We start from the raw sequence: 23,540 nt of genomic DNA on the forward strand, positions 1-23,540 counted from the left end.
AATAAAAAGGATGACAACTAGTAAGTTAGCAAAAAGGAATGAGATGGGAAAGCTGCTTATGAAAGCAAATAATGATTCTTGTTTGTCTGCAATCCTCAAATATATCATCAATTAGCTTAGATGAAGGGTCTCGATCCAAAACATCACCCATTCCTTCTCTCCAGAGATGCTGCCTGTCCCGCTGAGTTTTTTGTGTCTATCTTAGGTTAGATGATCAAATGTTCTTGTTATAAAAGAGTGTATCCTGTGATTCACTAACAATGCACCTGGAGACCTACGAGGATCTGCATGGTTAATAATACAAGATAACGTAAGTATCAGGAAGTCAATCGATAGATTTCAATTCAATAATCTAATATTGATAAAGTGATATATTAACAGACACCAGAGCTCTATACTGCAAAATGCCAATCAATGTACTACATGCGCTTAATTCTGTAAATTGATATGTCATCTCCCTAAAATATCCTGTGAACATTAGCAGGTTTGCTCAAAATGTTTTCTTGATCAAGTTTGTAGGCACGTTACATGAATCTTAAAAAGAACTTGGCAGATTGCAGTTAAGTTATTCATATGTGGATAATATGAGGACCAATTATAAGAATTAAATTACATTCATTATCAAACTAGGATTTATGCTAGCACTGAAAATGTCTCTCCCTGCTTAGTTTCCTAATTAAGGGGAATCATTTGAATGTTTCAAATAAATGTAAGGTAATTACAGTAAATTGTCCTTAATTAAATTAGCAGTTAATTGCACAATTAAATGGGCTTACATGTGCATTCTTCAGTATATCCACTCTAAACAATACTGCAAATTAAAATTAATTAAAATATATGAAGTATTTGTAAAACAACGGACTGTGCCTCGATGGCAATTCAATTCTGGAAATTGAATTGGAAACAAAGCTGGATGAAGTAAAGATGTCTCCAAACTAATACAATATTGGCTAAAGCATATATTAATGGTTCTATGCATCTCTCTTGAATATTAAATGCACATATTTTAGTTATTTTAGAGATGCAGCGTGGAAACAGACCTATTGGCCCACCAACTCCACACCGACCAGCGTCCACCCGTACACTAGCATTATCCCACAAACTAGGGACAATTTACAGAAGCCAATTAACCTACAAACCTGTACGTCTGGAGAGTGGGAGGAAAACAGAAAACCCAGAGAAAACCCATACAGTCACAGGGAGAACGTACAAACTCTGTAAAGACGGCGCCCATAGGCAGGATCGAACCTGAGTCTCTGGCACGGCAATGCAGCAACTCTACCGCTGCACAACCCCGTTATATTGAACTGATTGGTTATTCTCCGCTTCACTGCAACTGAGTGCTCCTTACTTTGTTGTGCTTTTCCTATTTCCAATGATGTTACATAAATTCAAATATTTTTTTCCCAACATCGCACCAAAGGATGTTGTTTAAAGTATCACTTCCATGAACTTGTTCATGTCTTAGCACCTCTGTGCATTAGTAAATCATACATGTGGAAGTCCAGGATCCAAAAGAAAATCATGTATACAGGTATAATTAAAAGGCTTTCTAGAATTTATCATTTAGTTGCATCATTTTGAGTCTATGACTTATAACATGAGTGTAGCATAGATTTATCAAAATATATGATGGTTAATTCACAGGTCTAGCAGTCAAAGTCCAACATGACTTTGAATCCAACAATGATAGCTAGGGAAATTATATTGAAGTAACAAAATTAATTTCCAATCAATAACAAGCTAGTATGAACAATAGCAACCATGATTATTATAAGACCCTATCTGGATCATCGATGTCTTACAGGGAAGGGAGTATACTATCCTATACTATACTATCCTACTATACTATACTATCCTACTACCCAGCTCAGGAATGGACACCAAATGCTGGAAAGGCTAACAATGACCAATTCTTGTTTGAAAAAGAAATATTATAAAATATGTGGAACTCAAGGATTAAATGACAATGATAAATTATGTTGCACATGCTGGGCTTTAATTCTACTGAATTGAGAAGTTTAAGGGATGACTCCATTGAAGTTTTCAGGACATCGACTAAATTGACAGGGCATTAAAATGAAAACAGATTCCACTCGTTTAGAAACTCGCTTTAGACTGGGAGCAATGGAATAGAAAAATAAAGACAAGTCTTTGCAGGTCTTTTGGGAGTGAATGTGACAAACGCAGTAAAACACAAAAGATGATGGTTGTTTGAAGCTTGGTAAACAATTTGTAAATGGTAATTAATGCGAGTCAACACGTGAGGAAATTGGGGTAATGGAGGAGGATAAAATTGAGCTACAAAATGACCATGAGTTGAATCCAATGTTTAAGAAATCGTACCAAAAATTTTGGTTGGGAATAGGCCCAGGAATGATTGGGTTAACATATGATGAGCGGTTGACAGCACTGGGCCTGTACTCGCTGGAGTTTAGAAGGATGAGGGGGAAACCTCATTGAAATTGACCGAATAGTGAAAGGTCTGGATAGGGTGCATGTGGAGAGGATGTTTTCACTAGTGAAACAGTCTAGGACCAGAGGCCATTGCCTCAGAATAAAAAGACGTATCTTTAGAAAGGAGATAAGGAGAAATTTCTTTAGTCAGAAGGTGGTGAACCTGTGGAATTCATTGCCACCGAAGAATGTGGAGGCCAAGTCAATGGATATTTTTAAGGCGGAAAGTGAAGGATTCCTAATTATTACGGGTGTAAGGGATTATGGGGAAAAGGCAGAAGAATGAGGTTGAGAGGGAAAGATAGGTCAGCCATGATTGAATGGCAGAGTAGACTTGGTGGGCCGAATGGCCTCATTCTGATCCTAAAATTTATGAACGTACAGAATGAAATTTCCAATCGCTATCCCGCACTATGAATAGTGGTTAAGAAACACCTTGTTGCATTTCCAACATCATATTTAGTAGCACGTGGTTTTAGTGTGGTCACCCAACTTCTCTCCAAGTAAAGAAATCAACTCCAGATTGCTGAATGTGGTAATATACGAGTCCTGCTAAGTAACTTTAAACCAGACATTGGGAGACCGGTGTCACTTCATCAGGCCCATCCATTTCATTGAGAATTTATTGAACAGTGAAGTAGTACTAAATGAGGTATCTAGGACTCTTGCTAAATGATTATCAAGCTTTGAAAAGCTGGTATCGTTGGATCAAGTTCATCAATTTTGTTAAATTAATGTAAAAAGCTGTAACTGGATTTTGAATAAATGTGCAATTAATTGTTACTGTTTTGAATTGTATTGCATTATTGTCTTTAGTCAGTCGTGCAAACTGCTATTCTGAATAATGCTTTTTATAGGGGGCACTGGGGATGAGTTTATGGAGCTAAGGAGGTAGTAGCCCAAAGAGGTTTGACAACCACTGAGCTACAGCAACCTTTCTGAATATGTGTTAGGATGTTCTTCCATTTCTTCTGGCCAATAAACTACATCTGCCTGCTCCATCTTTGCTACCAAGGTCTGCAATGCAGCATCTACAAACTGATGCCCAAAGTCTTGCCATCGCAACATTGTTGAGTTTAGTTTATCGTCATGTGTACCGAGGTACAGTGAAAAGCTTTTGTTGCATGTTAACCAGTCAGCGGAAAGACAATACATGATTACAATCGAGCTATATACAGTGTACAGATGCATAATAACAGAAATAACGTGTTTTACGTTTAGTGCAAGATAAAGCCAGCAAAGTCCGATCAGAGATAGTCCAAGGGTCTCCATAGTTCATAAGTGCCTCAGAGGCGGTTCTCTGGATACTTTCAAGAGAGAGCTAGAAAGGGCATTTAAAGGTAGCGGAGTCAGGGGATTTGGGTAGAAGGCAGGAACGGGGTACTGATTGTGGATGATCAACCATGATCACATTGAATGCCGAAGACCCTTCTTCGGTCACGACCCGAAACGTCACCTATCCCTTCACTCCATAGATGCTGCCTCACCCGCTGAGTTTCTCCAGCATTTTTGTCTCCCTTCGATTTTTCCAGCATCTGCAGTTCTTTCTTAAACATTGAATGGTGGGTACTGGCTCAAAGGGCCGAATGGCCTACTCCTGCGCCAATTGTCTATTGTCTAAGTTGTAGGAGCAGATTCAACCCATCGAGTTCTACGAATAACCTACCAACGAGGTAGGTTATTCTCAGCTGTTTCAGTCTGAGCTAGAATGACTGATAAGACCTGCACCAACCTCAAAGCACCACTCAGTTATCACAATATAGTTTGTGTAAAATAGGTGTTTGTATATTATGCACCATATATATTACAATACTGACGCAATTCAAACATAAGTGCCATTTTGACTATATAATGCCTTGGAAAATCCTAGAAGGAAATATATTGTTTTTTTTTTTGTTTTTTTTTTGGGTCTTGTTTTGGTTAAGTTTTAGTTTGTTGGGTTGTGTTAGAGGGGGTGGAACATGTTCTCTGTCTCTTCCTTCGGGGGAATGCGACTTTTTCATGTCGTATCCCCCTTCTCTGCCTCCGTCTGCGCTGAGGCCTAATGGCGGAGCTGGCGGCCTCCAGCCTGCGACCGACCCCGAGGCTCCGGAGGCAGAGCCAGCCAGGACTTACCAACGAGAGGCTGGCCGTCTTCGGGGCTGAGCAGCGGTGGCCCGACTTGCTGGTGCGGCGTTCTGGCTTTCGGCGGCGGCCTGGGGCTGATGCAGCGGGGCCCGGAGCTGGGGCAGCGGCCTGGAGCTGGGGCAGCGGCCCAGAGCGGAGACTGCAGGATCTGGAGCTGGGGCAGCGGCCCGGAGCGGAGACGGCGGGACCTGGAGCAGCGACTGCGGGACCAGAAGCTGGCGCGGCGGCCTGGAGCTGGGGCAGCGACCTGGAGCTGGGGCATCGGCCTGGAGCTGGGGCAGCGGCCCGGTGCGGAGACTGCAGGATCTGGAGCTGGGGCGGCGACCTGGAGCTGGGGCATCGACCTGGAGCTGGGGCGGCGGCCCGGAGCTGATACTGTGGCGGGCCGTCTCGGAGCGGAGACGGCGTTCCGGCTATCGGCGGCGGCGACATCACCACGGAGGTCCGCTGGACTGGAGAGCGGCATCTCCGGCCTGGATCGACCGCCTCAGCGCAGAGGGAGAACAAGGAGGGAAGAGATGGAAACTAAGACTTTGCCTCCATCACAGTGAGGATGTGCTTGGTGAACTCACTGTGGTGGATGTTTAATTGGTGTTTATTGTATGTTTTGTTATTATTGATTCTGTATATGACTGCAGGCAACATAGTTTCGTTCAGACTGTAAGGTCTGAATGACAATAAAGGATCTATCTATCTATAGAAGATGCTATATCCTTTCTTCCTTGTTTAATGTAAACTCGCTTCCAATGACCCTTGCCATTCAAAACGTTGTTAAAGTGTCAGCCTGTAAACTGCGCTGGTAGTATTTGCATGTAGTTTGACAACAGAGATGGAAAGATAACAAATATATTACTTTAGCCCTTAAAATGTAGTGGGAGTTTTATGCTATTTGTGAGATGTTTCTACACACTGCAATTTCAACTGTAACATTTCAAGTATGAGAGAGCCGACACTTCATGGCCTGTGTGCTGATATCATGACCACATGAAAGATTTGGCAGTACAATAAATGTTACTTGAAATTGAGAGTGGTAGCAAAGAGCCTTTAATTTTTGTAAGCATTTTATGTGTGGCAAGGAAAAAATGCCAGCACGTACTGTGAGAAAAATTAGCCCTTGTCAGCCCTGGCTTTCCCACTTTGTCTCACCATTACCAATGCTTTGGAGACCCCCTCTATGCGCTAATTTAACACTAGTGACCATTCCACCACGTATTTCTGTATTTCAGTTCCCAAACTAATTTCCATCTCCACCTAATTTCCTGTTCTCACCCACAGCACAGAACACTGTATCAAATGAGTGAATAACCCAAAAAACATTTTTTTAAATTGGATGACACAGTGGCGCAATGGTAGAATTGCTGCCTCACAGCACCAGAGACCTGGGTTTGATCCTGACCACAAGTGCTGTCTGTACGGAGTTTGTACGTTCTCCCTGTGCCTCGTGAGTTTTATCCGGTGGCTCCAGTTTCCTCCCATATTCTAAAGACATGCAGGTTTGTACGTTGTGTAGGAAAGAACTGAAGAAGGGTCTCGATCCGAAACGTTACCCATTCCTTCTCTCCAGAGATGCTGCCTGTCCCGCTGAGTTACTCCAGCATTTTGTGTCTACCCCAGGTTTGTAGGTTAATTGGCTTCTGTAAAAATTGTCCATGGTGTGTAGGTTAGAACTAATATGTGGGTGATCCCTGGTTGGCATGGTCTCAGTGAGCCAAAGGGACTGTTTCCACACTGTATCTCTAAGATTAAAACTAAAACTACTGCTTTGAAAAACTAAAACTTCTTACTTTTCATCGGCAATGTTTACCACAATTAGTAAGGTTGTGGGTAATTCATTAGTATTCATAAAAGACCTTAAGTAAGATTAAGTCAGACCTTTCGGCTTTGCTGCACGTTTTTTGAGCCAATGCAGTGTATTTTCACACTCCTGATGATCATTCAGTATGAAAAGGTTGGAAGGCACTTGCTCTGTAAATTGTTTGTCAGGATCCACAGTCACATCCTTGGTACTTGCTCGTATGTCCACTCCTGTGGGACACGGAACCTACATAATAGAAAATATGTTTTAATCAGTCTTAGTTTTCTAAAATTTACTACAACTATACTTTTATTGATTTAATTAACACTGATGCCAGCTGTCCTTTTTTGCCTCCTGTCACCAGAAAACATGATCTCCCTACATGCCCTTATTGCCTTCGGCATGACAGCCAGCACTGTGCCAGTGAATCTGGAGGAGCAACGATGCATCGGCAGTCAACTTCCCTCACCTTGTTAACCTTGCAGGTAATTACATAAAAACAGCAAACCTCATGCTTTCAAAGACCTTTTAATTACATGCACTGAAATTGCTAACTTGTGTTATCATTGACCTCTTTATTCTCAATCATTTGATTAGCTGTTAACAATTATGGAGCCAAATTAACACTACAACAAAAGTGTCTTCACTTTTGGATTGAAGTGAAAATAAAAATGAAGTCAGAACAGTCACGACACATGGTTAAATCTATATGTGCAAAGTAGCAGGCATGAATTTTGTTTCCATTTACCATTTTTACTCCTAAACTGATGATAAGGCCTAAGCAATTGTCACAAGAAATTCTCTATCTTAGTACAGATGGTGTACAAAGGAGGGGAGTTTTAATACGAGTCTTTGGGACTTCTCCTTGGACCAGCAACTAAGTTCTCCAGATCAGCCTTCACCAGCTGGAGTCCTCGAAGGGACAGCAAGCCATTGCTCCCAGCCACTGCTCGTATCAATGGAGACAGGAAGGGCAGAGGGTGTGAGGTTTGTTGCTTTATTAAACATATATATGTTAAACATATTAAACATATATATATATATAATGTTTAATAAACCAAATATATATGTGTGTGTTTATATAAAAAATCTATTTATTTATATTAATATGTTTATAATCTTGAATTGTTCTTTCTCGAATTATTGATCCGAATCCTCGAAAACCTGCTTACATTGTATTATTATAATCGGCTTAATAGCAAACCTCTTACTTAACTCCTCCCAGGAACATAGAAAGTTAATTCTATGCTGCACTCTACTCCAGGAGAAATAATTTCATATAAATAGTTGGCACGGACTACTGCATGATAATATTCCACAAAGTTAGTAGTGAACTTTATTACAAAGCTTCTGCAGTTATTAGCAAATGGATCAGTCTTAAATTTTCTTAAATATGAGAAACACTGTTAATTTGGTCCATAGGAAATAACACATTTTATATGATAAGAATTAATACGATATGCATGTTAAGCTGATAAGGTTCATTAAAAGAAGATCCAATATATACAAGAATATATCCAATTGTATCCAATGGATACAAGATGATATAAGATTCAATGGATACAAGATATATAACAGATGATTATATTAATTATAATTTTATTCTGTTATGTCTGAATGTGATTTATTTTATTTCCTTCCATGCTATCATTTGCATAGTGCAAGTTTGGATAAATCTTTGCAGAGGGAATTTATTAATTTGCATTTTAACAATATTCTGCATTTCTACTGAAAGTTTTCATTTTAATCCTTGCATCCTGAAAGTTTTGACTTCAGATACAAACCTCTTGTTAATGATTAGTTCCTTAGCTTATGTTTTTTTTCTGGAGGGAGTACTAACATGACCACCAACAAAGACAACACAACATGGGAAGAAGAAGAATTCCTGGGATAGCAGTTCTATGAGGTGGTGGCTCTACCAGTTGCGCCACTGTGTCATCGAGTGGCAAGAGGATCATGTCGTTCACAAACACTCGCTCAACAGCTTTTGGAGATGGATCAATAACAAGATGGACTTGAATGTGACATATGGAAAGATCAAAGAGAAACCAGAGATGCAGAGTTGTGGATTCAGAACTAAAGTAAGGGAGTAGAGACTGTGTTGTTTATTACCGAGGCGAGAATTTTAGTTAATGCTAGACTTAGTGGGACCCATTGGGTCCTGTCCCCTCGACGCACGGTTGTGGGGGGGGGGGGGGGGGGGGGGGCCTGCTGCGTCACTCACATACTGACCACCCACCACACACACACTAACCACCCCCCACACGCGCACACACACACTAACCACCCCCCCCACACACACTAACCACCCTCCTTGATATTATATTTATATTATTCATTCGCTCCTTTTACCCCATCCCTGCCCTATCCACTCACGCATAGCTTGTAAACTCGCTGGCACGTCTAGAGAGGGAGAGGTAGGGGGCAGAGAGAGAGGGGCAAAGACAGAGAGAGAGGGGCAGAGACACAGAGGGTCGGAGAGAGAGAGGGGGCGGAGTGAGAGAGGGGGAGAAGAGAGGGGGGGGGGAGGAGAGGGAGGGGGAGAGGGAGGGGGAGGGAGAGAGGGAGGGAGGGAGAGAGGGAGAGAGAGGAGAGGGGGGGGGGAGGGGGGGAGGGAGAGAGGGGGGGGGGGGGGGAGGAGGGAAGGGGGGGGGGGGGGGGGGGGGGGAGGGAGGGGGAGAGGGGGGGGGGGAGGGGGGGGTGGAGGGAGGCCGGGGGGGGAGAGAGAGGCCGGGGAGTGAGAGGCAGGGTAAGAGAGAGGGGGGGGGGGAGAGAGAGAGAGAGGGGGGGGGAGCGAGAGACGAGGGAGGGAGAGGGATGGAGAGAGGGGGGAAAGAGGAGGGAGGGGGGTGTGGAAGAGAGGCCAGGTGTGGAGGGGGGGTGGAGGAAGAGAAGCCGGGGGGGGGGGAGAGAGAGAGAGAGAGAGAGAGAGAGAGTGACCAAGGAGCCGAGAGAAAGTGCAGAGAGAAAGCGATCCCCGAGCGAAAGTGACCCCCGAGCGTCTTTTAAATAACGGGGGGAGGAGAGGTGGGGGTGACGTCACTCACTGCGCGTGGAAGACGGCAGGCATGCACTTCCATTGTGACGTCATCAGCGAAAGAGTCATTTTTATTTCAAAGTTTTGTCAGATTTTTGAACATTTTCATTAATAACTCGAGAAATAAAGCATGAATTTTTCAGATAAGGCTGACGGGTTCCCGTTGTGACGTCCCTGATCCCCCCATCTCCACTAACCCCCTCCACTCCACCCCTTGCTCTCCCCCCCCCCCCCAAGCACTCACTCCATCCCCCCCCCCCAATCCCCCCCCCCCCCCCCCACCCGCATCCACTCTTAGCCGCTCTCCGGCGATGCAGCCATTTCCCCCCATTGGGTTCCCATTGTGACGTAGAACACGCAGGTATTACTGTGCTGGTGCAGCTGACGAGCACGGCAAGTGGAAAAGGGATATATTGCAGTTTAAATGTGAATAACTCTTAAAATATAACAACGATTTAAATGTTAAAGAGGAGATTTATTCAGTCCATTCTTTCTTGTTGCATCTCTTGTTGCATTCTGCAGCCAGCGGAGGGGGTCGGCTTCAGGTGGAGGCTGTTGGGGGCCGGTGGGGGGGAGCGTCCTGCAGCCTGGGGAGGGGCACGGCTTCAGGCAGGACTGATGGGGGCTGGTGGGGAAGGGGGGAGCGCCCTGCAGCCGAGGAGGGGGACGGCTTCAGGCAGTGGCCAGTGGGGGTGCTTTCTGGAAGGCTAGTATGGGTGTTATGGGCTAAAGGGACAGGTTTCCAGAGGGCTAGAATGGACATTGTGGGCCGAATGGATTATTGGGTTTGTCCCGCAGCTGGGGACTTAAAGTGGGGGCCGGCGGGAGCGGTCTGTAGCCGGGGAGGGGGATGGCTTCAGGCCGGTGCCGGTGGGGGGTGGGAAGCACTGCCATGGCCTACTGCTGCCGTTGCCTGCCGCTGCTTGCATTTGGGGGGTAGGGGGGGTGGTATGCGAGGGGAGAGGGATGGGGGGTGTGTAGGCGGGGGGGTGGTGAGCCTTCTGGACTCACAGATCACTCAGCCATGGCTTGTGGGCTCACAGGTCACTCAGCCACGGCTTGCGGACTCACAGTTCACTCAGCACCGGTTTATGGACTCACAGTTCACTCAGCACCGGCTTGTGGACTCACGGTTCACTCAGCCACGGCGTGTGGACTCACGGTTCACTCAGCCACGGCGTGTGGACTCACGGTTCACTCAGCCATGGCTTGTGGACTCAGTTCAGTCAGCCACGGCTTGTGGAGTCACATTTCTGTCAGTCGCGGCTTGTGGACTCACATTTCTCTCAGCAATGGCTTGTGGACTCGCAGTTCAGTGAGTCATGGCTTGTGGACTCACAGTTCACTCACTCACTGCTTGTGGACTCACAGTTCACTCAGGGCGTGGTGGGGCATGGGGGGTGGGGGGTAGGAGGCTGGTGGGGGTAAGGGGGTTGTGAGGGGAGCGAGGGGTGTGGGTGGGGGTGTGTGTGTGGGAGGGGTGTTTGGGGTAGGGGGGAGGTGGTGGAGGGTAGGGTGGGGGAGGGGGTGTGTACGGGTGGGAGGGCGGGGTGTAGGGGACGGGGATGATGCAGGGGAAGGGTAATGTGGGGGGAGGAGGGCTGGGTGTGGGGGGGTGGTGTGGGGGGGGGGGGGTGGGTGGTGGGGGGGGGGTGTGGGGGGGGGGGGGGGGTAGGGGAGGGGAAGGGCTGGTGTGTGGGCTCATCGGTTTCCGGCCCCGGTTCCGACCGCACTCACCGGCTCCAGACTCACTAAACGACTCTCGTCCCCGGCTGCACACATCGGCATCCGGGTTGTCGTGGTGGTCCCCTCCCCCGCTCGCAGGGCACAGCCCCTCGCTCACAGAACACAGCCCCCGCTCGCAGTCCGCTTCAGCGTTATTCTCCACGCCAGACAGCGGGTGCCGGAAGGGGCATTACCTTCATGGTGACCAGTAGGCGAGAAAACCAGTCTGCTCATCGCACGATTTATTAAACCTTCATAACTTTTGTAATATTCCACCAATCAGAACAAAACTTGGTGCGCTTGGAGCAGAGGAGAACGGTGAGTAAGGTGGCGAAAAAATCCTTGCGGTATAGGGCATAACTTTTGCGCAATTTAAATACAACGCAGATCGGAAGTGGTCAAGATGAGAGTTTTAGGATAGATAGATAGATAGATAGATAGATAGATAGATAGATAGATAGATAATGATAACAATGCAGGAAATGCAAAAGTCACTTTCCACAAACAGTATTAAGATAATGTCCAGATAAATTATCTCGATGCTTTGCAAATAAACAGCCATCAGAACACACATGTACATTTACATGTAAAGAGTGGCCACGGTACTGTAAACAAAAACAAAAATAATATACTCGAGGTTGTCGCAGAAAGAAATTTAGCAAAAACAGGAATTAAATGAGAATGAATCAAAGTCAGTAATCAATCATACCTACATATTTTGCTAAATCGGTACTTAGACTTACCTGGAACTGTTGTCCCGTGCAAAGGATTAGATGTTCATATGGTACTTTTGTACCACCAGTTACAATCACATGTTTGGCAGCCCTGTCAATGCCAATCATCTTGACGACCACTATATTAACCCAAGACTGCAATGACATCAGTGCATAATCGTCATGTTCATAACTGTGACTGCAGAAGGAAAGGAATATTGTTTTAAATTGATAATTTCAGCCTTTCTAAAATTAACAAATCGTATTGTAGGCGATGAGTCCACAGTTTATACTATTGGCTAAGCTTACAGACAAAGCTTACAGACAAAGATCATGGGTATAAAATGGTGCCGGAGCTTGAAAACAATGCTTCTTCTGCCGTAGTGACTAACAATCCTGTGGGTAGCTCAGAGTAATCTAAATGAAATCTCAAAGGATACGAGATCAAGACTTCTTCAGCATTGCACTGAGGCAGCAGGCCAGATTACGTGCTGAAGTCTGAATCGTGATCATCCGATAAGGAGATGACAGTGCAACTATTGAGCTGTTTATGATCATCAAATTTATCCGGCACAAATGGATAACAGGGAAGGGGCAAATAATTTGATCAGTAAGGATATGACGTTAAGTTTAAGATACTTCCATATCTTCCATGTGATCAATTTGTGTCAGTTTTTTGAGTTAAGGTTTCTATGCAATGTAATTCCATGTGATACTATCAACAGTGAAACAAGAAGTTCTTAATGCCTGGATCCATTTTAATTGCTTGTACCCTTTTGCTATTTTAACCATATAACAATTACAGCAAACAGTTTTGTGTACCTTATTGCGATCCTCCTCCACATTATTGTTTGAAATAAAACATAATCAAACATTTTCAGTTAATTATATCAGTTAGTGCACATACCTTCTGGTTTGGAATCTTCTACATGAGGGATGTGAGTGAAATGCAGGAATTGCACATGCTGTAATCAATGTAATGTTATTGAAGCGGAGGTGTGGGCTGCAAAAATGAAAAAAGTTAAATAAAAAACAAATGAAGCAGTAATCAACATTAAACCAAATACTATACGGATAGAACCAGAGAAGCAGGTTTGTGGAAGAGAGCTTGCATTTTCTACGTGTTCACACGAACATGAAATACAGCAAAACACAACCTCATATACACGGCTGTTGCTACCGCAGGGCATCAGTGGCAAAATAAACCTCTTCTACCTATAAATGCAGAAGTCTTGATAAATCAATGGGCCATATATTCATGTCATATATGAACATATATAATTCAGTTCAGTTTAGTTTATTGTCATGTGTCCGAGGTGCAGTGAAAAGCTTTTGTTGCAAGCTAACCAGTGAGCGTAAAGACAATACATGATTACAATGGATATAATAGATCCCGGCCTTCAATACAATTTTGATGGTGATATCTTTGAGTAAGCCCCCTCTCCAGAAGAGCATATTGTGGCCTGTGAATCTAGTATCAATTTATACACGTTGGCCCTAAAATATGCAAGAAGAAAAATTGCTGACAAATTCCTTGTATACTTAAGGAGGAATGTGGGAGAATATATTCAAAATATTTTTAATGCTCTCATGCAGATTAGTAGTATGATATAAATATTGGAAGAGAGGATGGAAGGATGCAGAAATTAAATCTGTCAGGAGTTGGTTGAAGGTCATTGAGTGCCAGTATGTTTAACCAACATGCTGGTTGTGATCTTCTAAAATTTACTAGATTGGAAAACGGCAACAGTAATTCATGATAAGAGGGAGACAGAAAGCAGGAAGCTAGAAGTCAGTTAGTCTGTCATTATGAAAATGCTTGAATGCATTATTACAAAAATAATAGCAGGACATTTAAAACGTAATAATACAATTAAGCAGAGTCAACAGGCTGTATGAAAGGGAAATTGCATTTGGAAGTCTTATTAGATTTTATTTGAGATAACATACAGGGGGAATAAAAGAAAATTTGTGGATATTTTGTATCTGCATTTCCAGAAGGTATTTACCAAAGTGCCGTGTAAAGGATTACTGCAGTGGCAAGATTATGTGAGCATATTGTGGATTGGCTGACTATCAAAGAAGAGGAAATTGAGATAGATCATTGGAGACACAAGAGACTGCAGATGTTGAAATCTAGTGCAACAAACAATCTGCTGGAGGAACTCAATAGGGCGAGTAACATCTGTTGGGAGAAAGGTCCCGATGCAACATTACCATCCAAAATGTTGGCAATTGCTTTCGCACTACATCTGCTGCTTAACCTGCTGTGTTCCTCCAGCAATTGTAGCTTGAGATAAATCATCATAAGGTTGCCAAGCTACAAGATAGGTTTCAAGGTCATTTTATTGTCACATGTACCAATTAAGATACAGTGAAATTCGAATTACCATAAAGCCATACTAAAAAAAAGCAACAAGACACACAACTACATAAAAGTTAACATAAACATCCACCACAGCGGATTCCTCACATTTCTCATTGTGATGGAAAGCAATAAAGTCCAAATCTTCTTCCTCTTTTATTCTCCCGCGGTCGGGACAGTCGAACCATCCGCAGTCAGAGCGATTGAAGCTCCCACAGCCGGCGGTCGAAGCCCTTGCGTCGGGGCGATCGAAGTTCCCGCTTCGGGGCAATCGAAGCTCCCGAAGTCAGTCTCTAGCCAGAGACCATGAGCTCCGCGATGTTAAAGTCCGCAGACTCCCACGGTTGGAGCCCCAAAGTCGACCCACGGCAGGGATCGCGAGCTCCGTAAGTTTAAGTCCGCAGGCTCCCGCAGTGGAGTTCTCGAAGTCGGTCTCCAGCAAAGGCCGTCAACTCCTCAATGTTAGGACGCAGTGCGGACGGAGATACGATACAGAACAAAAATCGCACCTCCGCCGAGGTAAGAGATTAGAAAAAGTTTCCCCCAACTCCCCACCCGCCCCCCAACCTCACCCCACATAAGACAAGCTAAAGAACACTAAAAAGATACATTTAACACATACAAAGAGCCAGCAACGGAGGAAGGGACAGACACACTGTTGGCGAGACAGACTGTTGGCGAGGCAGCCATTGCTGGCGCCACCCGGTGGCATGCCAATGGAATCTGTGCGGGGGCCTCAAATACTATACATAAATAAATAACTGAGATGCAAGGACCAAGGGTATAATAGTTAAATTTAAATTTGATATAATTGGGCAAGCAAGTTGTGAGGCTTTGTAAAGTTTGACAGTATAGTACAATGTGGGTAAATGAAAGGTTGCATTTATTGTAGCAGAAACCGTGTGAACATATCTCTAAAGTCTAAAGTTATGGAGAACAGAGAGAACTAGGCCATTCGGCCCAATAGGTCTACTCTGCCATTCAATCATGACTGATATGTTTTTCCTTCTCAACCCCATTCTCCTTCCTTTTAGACTTTTGATATGTCACACAGTCCTATATGGTCACAGTGAGAACTTGTAACCTTCAACACCCTTCCTGATCACAATCTTATCAATCCTTGCTTTAAAAATACCCAAAGTCTTGGTTTCCACAGCCATCTGTGGCAATGAATTCCATAGATTTACCAGCCTCTGTCAAACGAAATTCCTCCTCAACCCCATTCTAAAGGTACATCATTTTATTCTGAGGCTTCTAGTATACAAAGTTATGAGGTGACTAGATAGGGCTGAGAGTAGGAAACTTTTCCCTATAACTGAGATGTCTGAAACAAGAGATTCCCCACAGCCATCAGGCTATTAGACCTGGCTTGGACAAAACTCTGATTATTGGTGGCCCATTATCTGCTATTTGCACTTTATCAGTTTATTTGTTTATGTGTGTATATATTTATATTGTGGTATATGGACACACTGATCTGTTTTGTAGTAAATGCCTACTATGTTCTGTGTGCTAAGCAAAGCAATAATGTCATTGTCCTATCAGGGACAATAAACTCACTTGAACTTGAACTAGTGGGCAAAATTAGGGCACATGGTATTGGGGGTAGAGTGCTGACATGGATAGAAAATTGGTTGGCAGACAGGAAACAAAGAGTAGGGATTAACGGGTGCCTTTCAGAATGGCAGGTAGTGACTAGTGGGGTACCACAAGGATCGGTGCTGGGACCGCAGCTATTTACAATATACATTGATGATTTGGATGAAGGGATTCAAAGTAACATTAGCAAATTTGCAGATGACACAAAGCTGGGTGGCAGTGTGAACTGTGAGGAGGATGCTATGAGAATGGAGGGTGACTTGGACAGGTTGGGGGAGTGGGCAGATGCATAGCAGATGAAGTTTAATGCGGATAAATCTGAGGTTATCCACTTATAACCATATAACCATATAACAATTACAGCACGGAAACAGGCCATCTCGGCCCTACAAGTCCATGCCGAACAAATTTTTTTTTCCCCTTAGTCCCACCTGCCTGCACTCGTACCATAACCCTCCATTCCCTTCTCATCCATATGCCTATCCAATTTATTTTTAAATGATACCAATGAACCTGCCTCCACCACTTCCACTGGGAGCTCATTCCACACCGCCACCACTCTCTGCGTAAAGAAGTTCCCCCTCATATTACCCCTAAACTTCTGTCCCTTAATTCTGAAGTCATGTCCTCTTGTTTGAATCTTCCCTATTCTCAAAGGGAAAAGCTTGTCCACATCAACTCGGTCTATCCCTCTCATCATTTTAAAGACCTCTATCAGGTCCCCCCTTAACCTTCTGCGCTCCAGAGAATAAAGACCTAACTTATTCAACCTATCTCTGTAAGCAAAAACTTTGGTAGCAAAAACAGGAAGGCAGATTACTATCTAAATGGCGTCAAGTTGGGAAAAGGGGAAGTACAATGGGATCTGGGGGTCCTTGTTCATCAGTCTATGAAAGTAAACTTGCAGGTACAGCAGACAGTGAAGAAAGCGAATGGAATGTTGGCCTTTATAACAAGAGGAGTAGTATAGGAGCCAAGAGGTCCTTCTGCAGTTGTACAGGGCTCCTAGTGAGACCACACCTGGAGTATTGTGAGCAGTTTTGGTCCCCTAATTTGAGGAAGGACATTCTTGCTATTGAGGGAGCGCAGCGTAGGTTTACAAGGATAATTTATGGGATGGCTGAACTGTCATATGCTGAGAGAATGGAGCGGCTGGGCTTGTACACTCCGGAGTTTAGAAGGATGAGTGGGGATCTCATTGAAACATATCAGATTGTTAAGGGTTTAGACACGCTAGAGGCAGGAAACATGTTCCAGATGTTGGGGGAGTCCAGAACCAGGGGCCACAGTTTAAGAATAAGGAGTAAGCCATTTAGAACGGAGACGAGGAAACACTTTTTCTCACAGAGAGTTGTGAGTTTGTGGAATTCTCTGCCTCAGAGGGCGGTGGAGGCTGGTTCTCTGGATGCTTTCAAGAGAGAGCTAGATAGGGCTCTTAAAAATAGCGGAGTCGGGAGATATGGGGAGAAGGCAGGAATGGGGTACTGATTGGGGATGATCAGCGATGATCACATTAAATGGTGGTGCTGGCTCGAAGGGCCGAATGGCCTACTCCTGCACCTATTGTCTATTGTCTATTGTAATAGGTTTAAGGCGAGGAGTGTAAAAGCTAGAAGTGGTGTGAGGAAGTTTTGTTTTCCCTCAGAGGGTGGTTGCAACCTGGGAATGTGGTGAAAGGAAGTACTCTCACAACGTTTAAGAAGTATCTCGACGAGTACTTCAATTGTCAGGGTATAGATGGAAAATAACTAAATCCTTGTAAATGGGATTAGTGTTAATGTTTACTTGATTATCAGCATGGACAAGGCGAGCTGAAGAGCCTGCTTCTGTACTATATGACTATTGTGCAAACGGAGTGAGCCAAATTCAATTGTGACATTTGGAACGGCATAATTGGTGTTGGCTAGTATGGTGATATGCATAGATCAAATAATCTAGTATGATTTTCTCGTAACTGACATGTATACATAGAGGGATACAGCACAGAAACAGCCCCTTCGGCTCATCAAGTCCACCCTGACCATCAAATGCTAATTTAAACTAATCCTACATGAATCCCATTCTCCCAACATTTTATCAACTCTCCACAAATTCTACTGTTCTCCAGGGGCAATTTGCAGAGGCCGATTAACCTGCTGACCCACACAACTTTGGGATGTGGAAGGAAGTGGAGCACCATGAGGAAACCTATACGGTCACAATGAGAATTTGCAAAGTCCACACAGACAGCCCGAGGTCAAAATTGAATCCCGATCGCTGGAACTGTAAATAGGATACACAAAAGCTAAATAATGACAGTAATAGTGCATGTTTTTATCAATGTCACAAATGAAATGAGGTAACTTTGTGATTATTGTGTCTGGAGAGGATTAGCACCATTGCTGGTGGTGTTTTCAAGAAGTTGAATATCTTTCTAAAGTGTCAAAATCTAAGGATGAAATTAATTAAAATTGTTTTTCCAATATTCGGATGGTTCTCAAGCCATATTCTTGCAGTATAGGACTTGATTGCAATAGTTTATTTCCACCACTAATTAATGTGTGTAAAATCACACAGTCATTTAAAATGAAGAAATATATTACCAGAAGACCAATGTTTCTAGGAAGGAAATCCCAACTTCAGATGCACCAACCACCACTATTCGTGAATTTATGATTATTTTCGGCTCCAGAGTCAACTTTCTGTTTATGTGATTTAGGGCATATTTTGGCTGAAAGGAAATGCACAAAGATTGTAAAAAGAACATAATTTTATTAAAGGCACATAATCTTATTTTTAATGTTTTTCTTGTTTTCGTCTGAAACTATTGAATCTGCTGGAATATGGTTAATTCTGGTCCATTTAATGGATAAGGCCAATAAATGATGGAGAATTCACAAAATCAGAATCCAACACACTCTTAACCCTACATGATGTTTCACACCCAATCCTGCCTTCCTGCAGATGGCACAGTTAATTTTTCACCTTTCAGGTCCAGAAACACTGGGACTAATCAAGTAATTAGTACCCCCACTGACATCCAGTAATTGAGCAGACTGGAGTTGCAGTCAGGAAACGCATTGCTTCATACAAACCACCTAGTGTGATTGCCTGCTTGGAGAGATGTTGACTTAATATAAATACAGCAATATTAGAAATGCTCCTCCTGTGGTATTGCTTAATCAAGATTAATTACATTTTGGTTTATAACTGCAGGAATATTCTAACATGTACTCTGCAATCCATTATTCTTTTCATTTATTAAGAACTGTGATTAAGATAGCAATTCAACTATAGACTATAAAATTTAATCACAGAGGTTATTTACTATTGATAAGGAATACGAGGATGCTTGAAAACTGGCATATTTAGACTGATAAATGTTTCACCCTTGATCAGCAAGAAATGACATTAAACATAGGGAAATACCACACAGGAACAGACTCTTCCGCCTACAATCCTTGTATGCGAATACTTGGCCAATAAACTTACTTACTTACTTGAGTTTGGCTGAATATCAACCACCAATTTACACCAATCTTACATTAGTACCATTTTTTTATATTAATTCTTTTTTTTTTAATCATATTTTTGAAGTTTCACAGATATACACAAATAAAAAGAACATGTTCTGCTGTTCATATATTTATCTCTAAATACAAATTATTAATGAATCAGAGCATCACCATTCACATATGAGTGGCGATATATATCAGTTCACTGTGCAACTCTCTCCCATTATTTCTTTGTGATGACTTCACAGGAGACAGTACAGAATATTAATTAATTAGATTGAATAAAATTAATTCTATTCAAATTTTCAGAATTTCAAAATGTCTCATTATGATTCTATGAACACGACACCTTTTACCCTTTGCATCTCATGCACCTATTAAATGTATGTTTTTAAAAAAAAATTCAAAATGTGCAAATACTAAAAATCCTCCAACATTCAAATGGAACACCTGTGTAGGAAAGAATTGTGTAGGAAATATGCTGGTTTAAATCAAAGGTAGACACAAAATGCTGGAGTAACTCAGTGGGACAGGCAGTATCTCTGGAGAGAAGGAACAGGTCTGTATGAATCAGTCTGAAGAAGGGTCTTGACCCGAAACGTCACCCATTCCTTCTCCCCAGAAATGCTGCCTGTCCCGCTGAGTTACTCTAGCATTTGTGTCTACCTTCGAATGGAACACTTGTGATAAAATTTAAATAGTTTCATTTGTCACCTAAATAATATGGCAAAGCTGCTAATGTGATCTAGTAATGTTCAGTAGTGAGATAATGCAGCAATCATATATTAATATTCATCACAACTGGGCTTTGTGCTAGATGACAAATCCAGCCCAATGCATTTTCAATACAGTTACTATTTCAATGTTCAAGATAAGAACATGAATAGTCTGAAACCCTTTGAAAATCACACTCAGATGTAGTGATAACATATTTTGCTTTATGTTTTATTTTCTGGTATTGGGTCCATTACATGTTCCCAATTACTCTTGGGGAAAATCAAATATTGTTGATGGCATAGTGATATTTACATCTCTGTAACTGAAATATTATCTTACTAAAGTTCTCTAAATTTTATATTAACCATATTATATGTGCACTCTTTGCACATGGACTTTTAACAGGATTCGAAAAATGTAAACAATGATTTATATAATTTGAAATGTCATGCTGTTGCTCAGAAATAGAAATGGAAAGTAACATTTCAGCATCTCTCCCCCATGGATGACAATACAATAGATTGAGTAACAGAACATGAAATTCCAAACACATTACACAATTCCCTGAAGATTACAGCTGTTATGCTTTAGTAATCAGTGCTCCTTCCAGTTAGGCAAGGCATAGACTAATTGGCATCAAAGAGTTTAAGATTAGGTGCATTGGTCCCAGAACACACCTTATTTCAAAAACCCATTAACAGAATGAGCTGAATATGGCACTCAAAGGAGTGATCAAAGCTGATTGCTGCTGAGATCAATGTAGTGTTATTTTTCTTTGGTTTTACAAAATTGTGTTGCTTTTTTATCTCCATTTAGCTGTGTCGTTGGATTTATCTATTTGTTATTCTCCCTTTTCTAAAAAAATCTGTTCTTTCTTTGGTGGATTTCAAATGACTATTACATATTCCCAATAAAATTGCATTAAAAATAATTATAAGCTCTTCAGAAGATTTGTCTTGTTATATATCACTGCATTTTAGTACAACAAGGATAAAACTGGCAATTAGGCTGTAAAGCATCCATTTTGAGGTTTCCCTTTCATATATCAGAACTGCAACGTTTGCCATGAAGGGCAAGACCAAACAATTATTTTCCCATGGAACACAAAAATGCTGGAGAAACTCAGCGGGTGCAGCAGCATCTATGGAGCGAAGGAAATAGGTGACATTTCGGCCCGAAACGTCACCTATTTCCTTCGCTCCATAGATGCTGCTGCACCCACTGAGTTTCTCCAGCATTTTTGTGTACCTTCGATTTTCCAGCATCTGCAGTTCCTTCTTGAACACAATTATTTTCCCATGCTTGAAGTAGGTTGTAAGCCTCTTGCAGTTGAAAGGTTCGTCTGAATTGCAATTCAAGTTCAAGTGAGTTTATTGTCATGTGTCCCTGTATAGGACAATGAAATTCTTGCTTTGCTTAAGCACACAGAAAATAGTAGGCATTTACTACAAAACAGATAAATGTGTTCATATACCATGATATAAATATATACACACATGAATAAATAAACTGGTAAAGTGCAAATAACAGAAAGTGGTTATTAATAATCAGAGTTTTGTCCGAGCCAGGTTTAGTAGCCTGATGGCTGTGGGGAAGTAGCTTAATTCACTTAATTTCCAAAGTATCAAAACCCATTTATCAATCACAATTAATGCAACTGTCATATCTTTATAGGTTAAAATAGGTTAAAATAATTGGCGTGCCCAATCAACCTACAGATGCTCAATGGAGTGTAGGTGCACACAAACTTTATGCAGCCATTCATCAAGATGATTCTAGCTTCCAGCAAAATTCGGCCACTTGAGGGGGTTGCACTTTGACTAGTGCAGGTCGTGCAATTAAAGCTGATCTGAAAAGCTGTGAGGAGTGATGCAAAACTGGAAAATGGGGGCACAGATTTTTGTGGAGTCCTTAGTGAAAAGAAGATGGGTTTGTTTTCATTTGTTGAGGGACTTAGACGACCTTCAGATACACAGTCAGAAGATAGTAGAGGGAGATACCCATATGGTCAATGCCACAAGTCAGACAAGAAATAACCTTGCAGAGGTAACTGTCAATGTATCATTATATTGTCAAATTATCAAATATATCATTAAATTAGTACATAACTACCAAATGCATCATTAGTGTGAATATTGCTCAGTTCGCCACACCATCACTCCTTACCAACCAACAATGTTGTCAGAGCAAGGCTTGGACAATCGTTAGCACAATTGGCAGTTTCCTGCAGGGTAAGGTTAAAGTTGCACAAACAGGATCTGTTGCAGAGGAATTTGAAGTGTAACACCATTCACTTGTAACATCATTGACTCCATTATGGACCTCCAAGGTGTCTTAGGGAACTTAAAACCAGGTGCCATTGAGTCCAGTTTTATCCTGCAACCTATTTCTCCATGAAAATTATTGCAAGAGATAACACAATATCCATGTTTATTAATATTCATTGTTCAAAAATTATGTTACTATAATAGCAGTTTAATATTCCCTTGCCACTTCAGTGACTATTGCCCACTTTTTATTTTTTGTAGTTTGGAAGAAAGATTCTTTCTTTCAATCACTTTGCTCCTGCTTACATTCATTTTGATATATAACATACAAAAACATTGTTTCTGAATTCTGTGAATGGCTTCCTTGCCACATCCCCACCCCAAACCCTAGCCGCCTATCCAAAGTCTCTACACACATCAATTATTGTATTAAATTTTAAATAAACACCTGTAAAACATTTATACTCAGATTGGGTCACAAACTGGTCCTGGCTTTCAAATGAGAATGCAATTTGCCATCATACCAAATCCTTTATATAACAATATAATTTCCTAAAGCTCAATTTAAAGCTTCAATAGCCCATTCCAACTTTAATAGTAATGGGCTACAAACGTTCAGTTATCCCACTCCATGTATTGCATACAGTTGAATCTTAGTAATTTTTGATATGTAACAGGGAGAATTCATGACATCCCTTTCAACTGTTCCCTTTTCTGTCCCATGAATGATCAAAATAATTCTTTTTTAAAAACAAGTTAATCATTTGGACAGTAATTCAATAAGGCAATGCAATTTATTGACCGTTAATTAGAGAAGCCTTTCTTATGAATGGAGACTACTGTCTCAGAATTATAGTTATGAGTGTGATTGCATTTGTCATTTGGAAAACAGTAAATATTTTAATAATGGTGATGCCTGAAAAAGGAAATGAAAATCAAGCAAATGATACTGAACTTCTAAGAGTGCTGTCTATTTATGTAATAATGCTTATGTATTTCGCTTAGAAAATAAAACATTCCAGGAATAAAATGGGAATACTAAATTGCATTGAAACTTCCATGAAAAATTATTTGCAAAAAAGACAGATATGGTAATACTGTAAAAGATTTTACTGATGTTACTTCAACATATTAAAACTACACCAAAGCTGATCATCACTAAGACTTCTGTAATTGTTCACAAAATGGAAGCTAAAAGCATCAGGAGGTTTACTGCACTTACATATAGATTATTCATCTTTCAA

The 23,540-nt window shown here is 41.9% G+C and overlaps 1 protein-coding gene and 1 long non-coding RNA gene across 3 annotated transcripts in view; one reads left to right on the plus strand and one right to left on the minus strand.

The window, feature by feature from the left end:
- LOC129699321 (uncharacterized) overlaps nucleotides 1–18,383 on the plus strand; it is a 35,906-nt gene extending 17,523 nt beyond the window's left edge. Inside the window, exons 3-6 of the long non-coding RNA XR_008723829.1 lie at nucleotides 6,744–6,864; nucleotides 7,191–7,366; nucleotides 8,209–8,460; nucleotides 17,926–18,383. This is a non-coding gene — a long non-coding RNA (uncharacterized LOC129699321). The remainder of the gene's footprint in view (nucleotides 1–6,743; nucleotides 6,865–7,190; nucleotides 7,367–8,208; nucleotides 8,461–17,925) is intronic.
- The window catches only part of cfap61 (cilia and flagella associated protein 61), a 114,657-nt gene that overhangs the window by 43,909 nt on the left and 47,208 nt on the right, over nucleotides 1–23,540 (minus strand). For both annotated transcript variants that reach the window (XM_055638990.1, XM_055638991.1), the window contains exons 17-20: nucleotides 18,401–18,528; nucleotides 12,762–12,857; nucleotides 11,885–12,053; nucleotides 6,457–6,625 (exon numbers count right to left, since the gene is read on the minus strand). In XM_055638990.1, the coding sequence (XP_055494965.1) occupies nucleotides 6,457–6,625; nucleotides 11,885–12,053; nucleotides 12,762–12,857; nucleotides 18,401–18,528 (562 nt within the window). The remainder of the gene's footprint in view (nucleotides 1–6,456; nucleotides 6,626–11,884; nucleotides 12,054–12,761; nucleotides 12,858–18,400; nucleotides 18,529–23,540) is intronic.

The sequence above is a fragment of the Leucoraja erinacea genome, chromosome 8, assembly GCF_028641065.1.
Source record: "Leucoraja erinacea ecotype New England chromosome 8, Leri_hhj_1, whole genome shotgun sequence".
Classification (NCBI taxonomy): domain Eukaryota; kingdom Metazoa; phylum Chordata; class Chondrichthyes; order Rajiformes; family Rajidae; genus Leucoraja; species Leucoraja erinaceus.